Genomic DNA, 13,147 nt, shown 5'->3' on the forward strand with positions numbered 1-13,147 from the left:
GTATGCTTGTAACCGGATTCGATGTTTGTAATATTTTTTTCTTTCGGGGACGATCTTTCTCAAGATTTGCTGATTCTAACCAAGTGACAACACGAGTTACTTGATCTTCTTGTTTCTTTCATGTAACCTTCACCTCCTTTAGGTTTGCTCTAACAAATTGAAAGGTTATGTTTTAGATGCTGACTCAGTGATCAGCCATTTGGTTGCCCCTGTGAGTTTAATGTGATCCATGAGATTTGTTTCGCAATTTATGTTTCTAAAGAGACATTCTGTGATTAAAAGGATGAATCAAGTTGTCAGCGTCTAGTGTGCATGTTATAAATCACATGCAATTGTGTTTTTTGGACCTTATCTGAGTGCATTAGAACCATCACTATGTAGATCTGTTAGAAAAGGATCCGTATATTTGATCTACAAGAACTAGATTGCGATTCTACTCTCTCTCTCTCTTCCATTCATAGAATTGTTGTAATCTGCTAATGTTCTGATAATACAACAATAACCCATAAAATGTTCTGACAATAATGCACAAAAACCTATAAATTGTAACAAATCTATAGTTTAATTTTCTCCCCGATGATATAAATGATCGGTACTAAGATAAACCTGAATCAAAAACACCTGAGCCTGGGTTAAGAATGACAATTGTGTCGATGAAACAAGATGTATAAATAACAGACTAACATACTAAATTAAGCATTCAACCACAAAAAAAGTTGATATAAATAACAGACTAATAGACTAAATTAAGCATTCAACCACAAAAAAGTTGATACATACTCTGCATGACAAACAAGTCTCATCATAAAACCTGGCAAAAACAACTAGTTTGGATAGATGAAGTCTTTAATCAAACCAAGGATCAAGCATAGAGCCAAGATTAACCAATGGAGACTAGTAGCCACCCTTGAGATCATTGACCACATCATAAGGAATAGGTGTAACGGTCTCAAGTGTAGCGCCTTCCACCATGAAACCAGGCTTTGGGCCCACCGGCTGCCGTTTGGTGCTGATGACCTCACCCCGTGCCTTTGCCTCGGCCTTCAACTGGTCATTCTTTTTCACCCTCGCACGGAAATCTTCCTGGCACCTTGAAGGTAGCACATGCTCCACACGGACATGGATCCTTTTCTTGATGATGCGGTTACCAACCTGAAGAACAAAAACTTATTCAACCAATTACTTGGCATAATACCAAAAGTCCATAAAATTAACAGTAGGCATAGGCAGCTTGCTTGCTGTCTAAAATGGATCAAACATACATTAGATATCAAATAAATGAATCTGGTTGATTGCCTTTTCTTCCCCGAGTTGATTGAATTTATCTAACAGTGCAAGATTTCCATCTAGGAATAAGGGCTCATATATTTGTTTTAATTTCATTGAATGAATAGAAAGAATCCCTAAGCATCAGGCATCTCTTCTAGTGTAAATTCATCAACCAAAACCAGTATATTGAACAGTTCACCAACTTATACCACCTTGTATAATTGAATAGAGCAATAAAAAAAATAAAAAGTAAATGGGTAATAAGCTATGTATTTCAATACTAGTACTTGGTCAGACCATTAAAAACCAGTCCTTCGTCGTCGACTATTGGAGTGAGCTTGATACTGAATGCTGGACCAAAAAATTGAGATGTCATGTTCCTCAATGTCCCAAGATGGCAGCAAGTCTCCATTTTGAATTCAAAACAGCAGCACTATTAACTCTTCCGTGACAAAAAAGAAATACTTTATAGAGCCATAATGGGACTCTCGACTGCAACTGCTAACCATGACTAATAGTTTCACCTGATGTGAAGTTCCTTGATTTCGTCAAATCTGCTTTCCACACAAAAGTGTTAACTACATAGTCATCATTTCCAGAATGTTTTGCCCACACCTTAGTAATTGCATTAGGCACAGAAACAAACACACACATTCCCTACATCCAACATATCTAACGTAATTAACGAGTTATAAACAGAACTCCAAAAAATCACAGTTTCCATAGTAGCTCAATCACACATAACGAACAAACCAACTTGTCCAAATCTGTTCCAAGATCGAGACTTTCCCAAGACTGTACGTGATCAATCCACAAAAATCTCTTTTTAACTTATTCCCATATGATTATTAAGAAGGTGCCGTTTGCTTCTCCAGAGGACAATGAAAAAAAGGACATCTTTTTTCTCAAGGAAATCAAGCAGCAGTTGAAAACTAAGAATCACAAACAGATTAGAAACAAGAGAGTGGAACTCGGACCTGCTTGTTGATCTCGACGCCGATGGCGCGCTTGGTGACGTTCCAGACCTTGCCGGTGCGGCCGTGGTAGAACTTGTGGGGCATACCCTTGTGGACGGCCCCGTTCACCTTGACATCGACATAGTCGCCGATCTTGTAGGTGCGGAGGTAGGTGGTCAGGGGGATGTATCCCTTCTTACGGAAGGGCCGGGAGAAGAGATCCCTCGTCCTCGACCTCAGCCCGTGCCCAGCCGGCATCTTGCTCCCTCTTTCGCTCCGCCGCTTGCTGCCGCTGCGAGGAGACTGAAGAACGACAAGGGAAGATAGGGTTTCTTCGTCGTCATATATATATAGAGATACCAGTGGGCCTCCTGGGTGTGGTGATCCGACCCATCTCTTAGATTTTGGGCCAGATAAGCTGGTGTCTTGTTTACATCCGTTACTTGCAGAGCTTCAGCTACATTTATATTAAGCAATATATATATATATATATATATATATATTTCAATTTCTTAGAAACCTATCTTTTTTTTTTTGGGTAAAATGTTCAACCATGTAATATACACCGATTATATATACAAAATTATATCCGTAGTTGTCTATGCAACACAAATTGATACAAGACTTTTGACATTGATACTCGAGCATATTCCAACATCAACTCTCATAGGAGTTAGCCTCTCCTCATATCGATAATTATCATGACCATCACATCCCTCGACTCAATCGATTGTATTTGTTTCATAACTTAATCGATAATTACTTTATATTTTAAAAAAAATTAATAGAATTTTTCAGTTATGTGATATAGACCGAATCAAATTCTCTCATAGCCATCACTTATAATTTTTCAAATTCCCTACTAGCTCGAATGTCACGAGATTCAGTCTTCAGAACAATCTGATATGATTTTTATATCTTCAAACGAGGTTGTACTCATCTTGGCACCACTAAGGGGGCAACTAAAAGCAATGCGAACAAGAATAAACCCTAGTGAACGGTGCTAGCTATAGATAGAACCATTGTTCTTTATGATTCCTTATTCATTGCGTCTCATTGAAGCTTCGGATTGCTCCTTCAGAAAAAAAGCTCAGAGACCTCTAAAACCTGCTTAGTTCTCGTAGTTGCCAATGCTTTTAAAGGAGTGGAATGGAAGTGCAAGAGAAAGAAATTTGTATATCTTATGATTCATTCAAACTTCCAAATTCAAAATCAAATTTCACAAGTTTTTTTTTGTTACTTTTGCATCATTTTCGCAGAAATTATTAATTTGAACTAAGCAAATGGGGTCTGGTTTGACACAGATAACATAAACCTTATTATCTCCAACAAGATGTTCTCTCTCTCTCTCTCTCTCTCTCTCTCTCTCTCTCTCTCTTTCTCTCTCTCTAACTTGATTGCAAATGGGGCTTGATTCAGATAACATAAATCTTATTACCTCCAACAAGAACTAGTTTCTCTGTATCTCTAACTTCATTCTTGCTTATGATAAGCTTTCGCTTTGCAAGAAAATTCGGTTCTTCTACGAACCCACGAAGAGGGCATTTGCATTCAAGTTCAGTTCTTGCTTCTCACTACAACTTTTGAGAAAAGGTCAGACAAAAATCTGTCTCATTCACGCTATTGCGACTGAAGTCGGTTCCGCACATGGTTGAGTCATAAGATAATTTAATGTGTCGTTAGATAATATATATATATATATATATATATATAAGATCGTCATACGTAGGAAAAAAAAAAAGATTCGATATTGGATAGTCAAATTCAAACATGCTAATCTATGTATCATTCTTCTCAAATTGATAGGTATTGATCTTTAAAATTTCTTCTTATATTTATTTTTTTCTTAATTTTTTTATTTCTCATGATATTATTCTCTTGTTAAGTCTAGAGAAAACATTGTAATCTCTCTTAGTTTTTCCCTTCACCTTGAAGAGTTTTGAACGTAAATCTTGTCTAACTCTAAGAGGATGCATCTTTTAGCTTGTGACACTACCACTAAACCAAAATTAAATGATATTCTTGATATTCATGATTTGTATCACACTAGGTTTGCACTTGATGCCAAAAAAGTTCATCTTTATCTTAATAAGGCTGATAACTAACCTTTGGAATAGTGTTGTGTTGGCTAAGTATGGACCTGTTTCTTCTTGGAATACTCAGAAACATCATAAGTTGGACTTGGAGATTTTTTTTCCGGCTCATGTCTGAGCTTGTTAATGGTTTTACTCATGTTATTGATACCGGAAACTCGATAAAAGTTTTCTACGACAATTGGTTTTGTGATTTTCCTTTTTCTTTAAAACCAACTTTTTATAATACATCTCTCTTTTTTAATCATATAATTGTATCTAATTTGATATTGTTGGAACTATATTTTGACAACCTAGCAAATTTCTAAGATTGAAATTTCTCAATCTCCTTATGATGATAAGATTGTGTGGAAGAGACGTTAAATCTCGTATTTTGATGATGAAATCACTTGATATGTGTTTATGATTTAATCTGCGTTTTTGAGTGACGCTGGATGATTCGATCAGGATGAGACAATTAAAGCAAAAAAATCATGTTGTGTCGGAGGAATATGTCAGAAGATTGGACGTCGGGCCAGTGGATCGGTTGACGTATCGCAGAAGGCTTCGGGCCATGGATTCGAGCATCGGACCAAGAAGAGCGGAGATTGTGCCAAGGATATCAGAGTTGTGGAGTTAACTAGTCAATTGGGCAATAGGCCGCAAGAGAGGATGATATGCCGAAGAATCGGACGAAGCGTCGAGGGACCAATGACATGCCGGACAACATGATTAATTCCTTAGGAGTAATTATCTCGATCGAAATTTTGTTTTAAGTGTGCAGGATTAACTACGATAGCTTGAAGACATAAAGCAAGTCTACCAGAGTCAAGTTTGATGGGTGTTCGAGAGTCCGAAGATTCATCGGAAGTGCTGCCGGAACCAACCGAGAAGAAATCGGGGACTTATCGAAGTTTTTGGAAGTCCGCCGGAGAGATCGTCGGAGGTTCGCGGAGATCACCGAAAAGGTTCGGCTACTTGCTAAAGACTTGCTGAACTCACCACAAGACCGGGAGCTTGCTAGGAGTCCGTCGGAAGAAATCCGAGGGTGTATCGGAACTTTGCCGGAAGTTCGTCGAAAAGCTCGCCAGAAGGAAACTCGACGTTGCCGGTTAAAAACTTGCTTAGGACTATGTCTTAATTTCATAGTTTTTATGTAATTAGGGTTAGGATTAAGGGTTAATCTTATAACCCGGTTAGGGGCCAATTGGGCATAAGTTCGGACTGGTTTAAGCCAAGTTTGGAGCCCAACCAATGAGATGAAATAGTCTAGGCGGTGGCACCGCCCAGAACCCGAGAGTTCCGGCAGTGGCACCACCAGCAAACTGCTAGATTGGGTGGTGGCACCGCCCAACACCCGAGAGGTCCAACGGTGGCACCGTCGGACTAGGCGGTGGCACTGCTAGTACACTGTCAATGTCAGACACTAACAGGCGATGGCACCGCCAGCGCTAGGAAACCCAAAAGTAATTCAAATTTGGAGCCCAAATTTAAATCCTCTTGGGGTCTATAAATATCTCTCAATTCTCAACAAATAATACAACCCTTCGAGAAGTTAGAGATTAAGAAAAAGCCTTAGTAAAGTATTTAGCAAGTCTTGTTTTCAATAGCTTAAGTGTTCACCTCCCTCTTTCTCTTAAAAAAATCTGTAAGAGTGTGAACCACTTGTAAAAGGTTGTAAGAGGGGTATATGTCCTTCCCCTTCAAAGTGATTTGCTAGTGGAAGTTGGGAGCCTCATCGAAGAAGGCTTCACAAGTGGATGTAGGTCATTTGACCGAACCACTTTAAATTGGTGTGTTCCTTGAATGTGTGAGTGTTTACCTTTCTGAAACCTTTATTTACATAGCAGTAAGCTTTTGGTTTTCATCTCCTTACTTTACTTGAGCTACTTCTACCAAGTCATTCTTTGTCGAATCAAAATCTCTACGCATTTACGAAATTATTTTCAAACTTATGAGTTTTAATCCGCTACACTAATTCACCCCCTCTCTTAGTACCGCTCCGATCCTGACAATTGGTATCAGAGCAAGGCTCACTCTCATATTTGGTTTAAATACCCAAGAGAGATGGCTTACTCCGGCATGCAAGAGGGTCACTCTATTACACGTCCACCTATGTTTAATGGGTCGGATTACACGTATTGGAAGACTCGTACGAGGATCATCCTTATTTCCATATATTTTAAGCTTTGGAACATAGTAAAAAATTAATTTAAAATGTCTTCTCTTCTAATGAACCATTAGAATGATTTGAAGAAGATGTTTTCTCTAAATGCAAAGGCTTTGAATGTCTTATATTGTGCACTTGATAAAAATGAATTTAATCACGTTTCGATTTGTGATTCGGCTTTTGATACTTGGAGAAATCTTGAGGTCACTCATGAAGGCACTAGCCGAATGAAAGAGCCCAAAATCAACATTCTTATGCATTCTTACGAACTTTTCCGGATGAAACTGAGTGAGTCCATCGGAGACATGTACACCTATTTCATGGATGTCATCAATGGACTCAAAGCTCTTGGTAAAGATTCTTCTAACTTTGAACTAGTAACTAAAATTTTAAGATCCCTTCCAAAGAGTTGGAATCCAAAAGTTACGACCATTCAAGAGGCCAAGGATCTTAAAACATTTTCACTCGAAGAATTAATTGGGTCTTTAATGACCTATGAAATGAACAATGTGATAAAAAGGGAACTCGAGAACAACTTTCCAAAGGACAGGAAGGATTTGGGACATATAACACATGAAGACCACTCGAGTATAAGCTCAAGTGATAGTGAACTTAAACTACAAATGAAACAAAAATTAAAAAGCAAAAAGAACAGAACTACTTACTTTGAACGCAAGAAGAAAAATAAAAATTGGGATGAATTGAGCTCCTCCGAAGACGAGGAGAAAATCAAGAAAGGCAAGGTGGCAAACTATGTATTAACTGCTTTCAATGATGAGGTAATCGAAATTCTCCTAATTTATTTCGAAATTACATAATGCTTTTCATAATGCGCTTTTTTTTATAATTTAGTTTTGAATCAATTTTCTTGAAAATTAAACAAAAATGCAAAAATATGACCATGCTCATAATTTTGAAAATGATAATGAAAATTATATGTTTTATGTAAAATCAATAAAATGTTAGATATAAATCTAATGCTTGTACACCTAGTAAGATTAATCTTATGTATGTGCTTGAGAAGCAAAAATTTATATTTTGATGATTTTCAATGACGATGCATGGCTTTTGTATGGATGGCTTGATGATTTTTTTATGAACCTTGTTTTTGGTTTTCAAACATGATGTATAGTTTTGACATAAGAACAAAATTTGAGCATGCTAATATAAAGTCAATCACATAAATTAAAACTAAAGAAGTTTTAGTTATCTATAAGAATCATTCAAAATTAAGTTCAATGAAACCAATGCATAATGATGTAATGAAAATATTAAATATTGTGATACTATGATTGACAATTTTATGCATGAGATTTTAAAAGTTATAATGATGATTTTTGTGATTTTTTTCGATCCTAAACATTGATGCATGTTTTTATTTGCCATAAGAGAAAAGAACATGCATGTATGAAATAAATCACATGAATTAAAACAACTAAAAAGTGGAAAGGTTTCTTCTTAAAAAAATTTATTTTTCTGACTTTATCGATTTTTTAAAAAGGGAAATTAATGAATCTATTTGTATCACTTTTGTGTATATCTTGAAAATAATCTTGATTTGATGATTTAAATGAGCTTTATCTTGATTTTTTGAAATTTATAAATTGATATTTCTTATGCTTAAGTCAAGATTTTATATGCATGAATTAATGTTTTGTTCTCTTACAAGCTTGATTGAATTCTATCTCTTTCATGATTTCCTAAGAATTCTTTACATTATTTATTTAATAAGAGATTTGTTAAAATGAATCACAGTTTCTCTTGATTTTTTGAAATTATAACTTGAGTATTCATTTTATAAATCAAGATTGTTAATCATGATTCTCTCATTTTATCAAAAGAACATTTTTCAAAATGAATAATTAAGCTGCTTTCTCTTGATTTTTCGATACCCACAATTTGAGAAAACGTACATGCTTGGAACATTTTATGCATAAATTTATTTTCTTTATGATTCAATACTCCTTTGTAATTATGATATGTTTATCGCATGATATAATTGAATCATTGTTATAAAAGAAAAAGGAAATTGTTAGCTTGCTAATTGTAAAAATATATGCTAGCTTGAATGATAAAACATGAGATTGTCTATAGTGCAAATTTATTATTCTTGTGTAGATTGAAATAATGATTAGAATCTTGATGGTTTTTATGACAAAATTTATTTTTCAGTTCTAAATGATTGATAATATATATATATATATATATATATATATATATATATATATATATATATATATATATATGTATGGCACAAAAAGGACAAAGGCATGCTTGTATGAAGCAACTAAATAGAGAAACATATTTTTTTTGAAAATTATTTTTCTCTATCTTATTGACTTTGATGAATCCATTTGTATTATTTTTATGAATCTCATGGATTAAGAAAATGATTTGAATTTAATGGGTTTTATTGAAATCATGATCTTGATTTCTCGTAATTATAATTTGAATTTTCTATTGAATGAATCAAGATTATTTTCTATTTAAAAGGAGATTTGTCGAAATGTTTCATGGTCTTTTGGTATTCATGATCTTGATAATTATGTTTTGAAACTTTATGTAAATCAAGATTGTTCATCATGATTCTCTCTTTGAATATTTAAAAAGGAGAATTTTCTAGATGAATCACGATTTTGATGATTGAATATTTGATATGCATGAATTGAGATCTTGCTCTCCTATTATTCTTTTTGCTAATCACTGAAAAAAAGACTAATTCTAATAAACCATGATATGCTATATAAATTTTATTGTATTCATGAAGTAATATCTCATCACCAATTTTTTTTTTTATATTCCTTCATGTGATGATATGAATCCATGAAACACTTATGATATGATTTTTATACGATTCTGTGTATTCATAAAATATTTATCTCATTACCCAATTAATTCTTCTTGATATTCCTAATGTGATGAAGTAAAATTATGCATGAAATACAAATAGGGAGAAGTTTTGATCATGCATGGTAGGATGCAATTTGACAAATTAATACCATCATGATTTAAAACATTTATGATTTGAAATTATGCATGCAATTGCTTTTTATTGTGATGATATTTGCATATAATGTGTATCATGAATGCTCTAAATGATGAATGCTTGGTATCATAATCAAAATATTGATAAATGCTATGATTTGTTACCAAAATGATGTATCATGTATGATATGCCCATAGTGATTAATTTATTTATATAATGCATGAAGTAAGGATACAAATGTAAAGTTTTAAAATTATGCATATTTTAATTTGAAAACATAATGATTCACAAATAAGATTGAGACTTACCTTTGTCATGATTTAAAAATTGATGTAAAGGGTCTTCCTTTCTTTTTGCCCATGACAAAGGGGGAGAAAGAGTTCTTTTTGCCCATGACAAAGGGGGAGAAAGAGTTGCTAATGTGCTATCTTGAATTGTAAAGAGTCATCTCAAAGAGAAATTAGCTAGCTTGCACAAGTCAAGAAAATACAAAAACTTGCTTACCTTTTTGCACATCTAAACTTGCCAAATTGTTTGCTTGCCTCATGTAAAACATTGTCTCTTGTAGTTTGGCATTTTGCTAAAGAAGCAAAAATGACACTTCTCAAAAGAGAAGAAAGAGCTTGCTATCTTAAACATCACAAGCTTGTCTATCTTAAGAAACAAAATTTGCAAAAGTGCTATCTTGCCTATCTCAATAAGCAAAACTTGTAACTTGCACATTGCAATAGGAAGCAAGAATCATGAGCTTACACAAGAAAACTATCTTGCATTTGCTTTCGTAATTTTTGCTAGCTTAAATGTAGCAAAACTTGTATATCGTAAAAATTGCTAGCTTGTAGCCTAAAGAGAAGCAAATAATTGTTTTCTTGAACATCTCAAAATTGCTAGCTTGCGTGTCTTAAAATGTTAAAAAAAATTTGCTAGCTTGTATATTGTAAACTTGCTATTGTACTACCATGTATATCTATGATGATAGCAAACTTGCATGATAATAAAAATGGATATTATGTTTTTCATGCAATGAGTTGAACTTGTATTTCCAAATACATGATAGTGGAACTTCTCCTTTTTGTTGATGACAAAGGGGGAGAAGTATGATCATGTTATGCATGATGAATAATTGCAATGACTTGAATTCAGTTTGAATTCAAGGTTCTATCAATATAGCATATTGATAGAGGGAGTTTGTTTAAACTTCGGGAGTTAAGGTTAACTTTGTCATCAAGTGGTTGTCATCATCAAAAAGGGAGAGATTGTTGAATCTCGTATTTTGATGATGAAACCACTTGATATGTGTTTATGATTTAATCTGTGTTTTTGAGTGACATAGGATGCTTCGATCAGGATGAGATAATTTAAGCAGGAAAATCATGTTATGCTGGAGGAACATGTCAGAAGATTGGATGTCGGGCTAGTGGATCGGTCGACGTATCGATAGAAGGCTTCGGGCCAAGAAGAGCGGAGATTGTGCCAAGGATATCAGAGTTGTGGAGTTAACTGGTCGATTGAGTAATAGGTCGCAAGAGAGGATGATGTGCCGAAGAATCGGACGAAGCGTCGAGGGATCAATGACATGCCGGACAACTTGATTAATTGCTTAGGATTAATTGTCTTGATCAAAGTTTTATTTTAAGTGTGCAGGATTAACTATGATAGCTTGAAGATATAAAGCAAGTCTACTAGAGTCAAGTTTGATGGGTGTTCGAGAGTCCGAAGATTCGTCAGAAGTGCTGCCGGAACCAATCGAGAAGAAATCGGGGACTTGTCGAAATTTTTGGAAGTCCGTTGGAGAGATCGTCGGAGGTTCGCGAATATCACCGAGAAGGTTCGGCTACTTGCCAAAGACTTGCTGAAATCGCCATAAGACCGAGAGCTTGCTGGGAGTCCGCTGGAAGAAATCTGAGGGTGTATCGGAAGTCCGCCGGAAGTTCACCGAAAAGCTCGCCAGAAGGAAACTCGACGTTGCCGGTTAAAAACTTGCTTAGGACTATTTCTTAATTTCATAGTTTTCATATAATTAGGATTAGGATTCAAGGTTAATCCTATAACCCGGTTAGGGGCCAATTGGGTCTAAGTTCGGACTGGTTTGGGCCAAGTTTGGAGCCCAACCAGTGAGCTGAAATAGTCTAGGCGGTGGCACCGCCCAGAACTCGAGAGTTCCGGTGGTGGCACCGCTAGCAAACTGTTGGATTGGGCGATGGCACCGCCGGACTAGGCGGTGGCACCGCCAGTACACTGTCAATGTTAGACACTAACAGGCGGTGGCATCGCCAGCACCGGGAATCCCAAAAGTAATTCAAATTTGGAGCCCAAATTTGAATCATCTTGGGATTTATAAATACCCCTCAATTCTCAGTAGAGAATACAACCCTTTGAGAAGTTAAAGATTGAGAAAAAGCCTTAGCAAAGTCTTTAGCAAGTCTTGTTTTCAATAGTTAAGTGTTCACCTCCCTCTTTCTCTTTGAAAAAATCTGTAAGAGTGTGAACCACTTGTAAAAGGTTGTAAGAGGGGTATTTGTCCTTCCCATTCAAAATGATTTGCTAGTGGAAGTTGGGAGCCTCATCGAAGAAGGCTTTGCAAGTGGATATAGGTCATTTGACCGAACTACTTTAAATTAGTGTGTTCCTTGAATATGTGAGTGTTTACCTTTCTGAAACCTTTATTTATATAGCAACAAGCTTTTGATTTTCATCTCCTTACTTTACTCGAGCTATTTTTACTAAGTCATTCTTTGTCGAATCGAAATCTCTATGCATTTACGAAATCATTTTCAAACTTACGAGTTTTAATCCGCTGCACTAATTCACCCCCCCTTTTAGTGCCGCTCCGATCTTAATATGAAAGGGCAACCATCAAACATATTCAAGATAAAGGAAAAAAATCCTTACTATGAATAGGAAAGCTTTGAAATTGCTATGGCGCATTTCTACTCTTCCTAGTGTTCTTTATACTATGTTGAAAATTATTACATAATCGTTTACAAACTTCAGCTAGACTTTCTTATATATTTTTTAGCTGTTTCTTTTCTAAAATCTTATGATCATTTTATGAGAATTGTTTATATTTTCAATCTAAATATATAAATTATTGAAAAAACTATTATAGTGAAACAATTTATTTTTCTTTGTGTATCATTTCTTATCAAAATAATAATATATTACGAAAAACAAATATTAACCAGGACAATATAAATAATGGAATAATGAATCAGACATTGAATTTTTATGTGAAAAATCCAATACGAGAAAAATCATGGGACCATAATCTACTTCAAATTTCTACTATCATTAATAATAATAATAAATTTACAATAAATCTTCTCCAGAATAATCAAAGGATCATAATAACATCAACAATACGGATCTTAGCTCAACAATAATATATCATTATCACCGTATATGAATTTTATAAATTAAAAAATTTAGATCTCATCAAGTAGGTATAACAGAAAAATATCTTAGAGGATAAACTATAGATCAACACTATTAGAATTATAAAATTTACCGTAAAAATTCTCCGTATAAAATTTGAGTTAAAACTGTTTCTGTTCGCAGCCATCTCACGTCACGCACGCCAATTTTTTTTTTCTTTTTACTAAATCAGTTTTTGGGCTTAATACTCAAATCAATCGGTGCAAGCATATGGGCTGGATCCAACATAAACGAATGACAGAATATTTCTTGGATCAAA

General features: G+C 34.9%; 1 protein-coding gene across 1 annotated transcript; it reads right to left on the minus strand.

Annotated features, from left to right (window-relative positions):
* Nucleotides 1–722: 722 nt before the first annotated feature.
* Nucleotides 723–2,552, minus strand: LOC103985036 (large ribosomal subunit protein eL21z/eL21y). Its single transcript, XM_009402650.3, has 2 exons — nucleotides 2,247–2,552; nucleotides 723–1,152 (listed from the first exon to the last, which is right to left on the minus strand). The coding sequence occupies exons 1-2, from the start codon at nucleotides 2,481–2,483 to the stop codon at nucleotides 895–897; spliced, it is 495 nt and encodes a 164-aa protein (XP_009400925.1). The 5' UTR covers nucleotides 2,484–2,552; the 3' UTR covers nucleotides 723–894.
* Nucleotides 2,553–13,147: the final 10,595 nt, after the last annotated feature.

Source organism: Musa acuminata, chromosome BXJ1-5 (genome assembly GCF_036884655.1).
Source record: "Musa acuminata AAA Group cultivar baxijiao chromosome BXJ1-5, Cavendish_Baxijiao_AAA, whole genome shotgun sequence".
NCBI classification, from domain to species: Eukaryota; Viridiplantae; Streptophyta; class Magnoliopsida; order Zingiberales; family Musaceae; genus Musa; species Musa acuminata.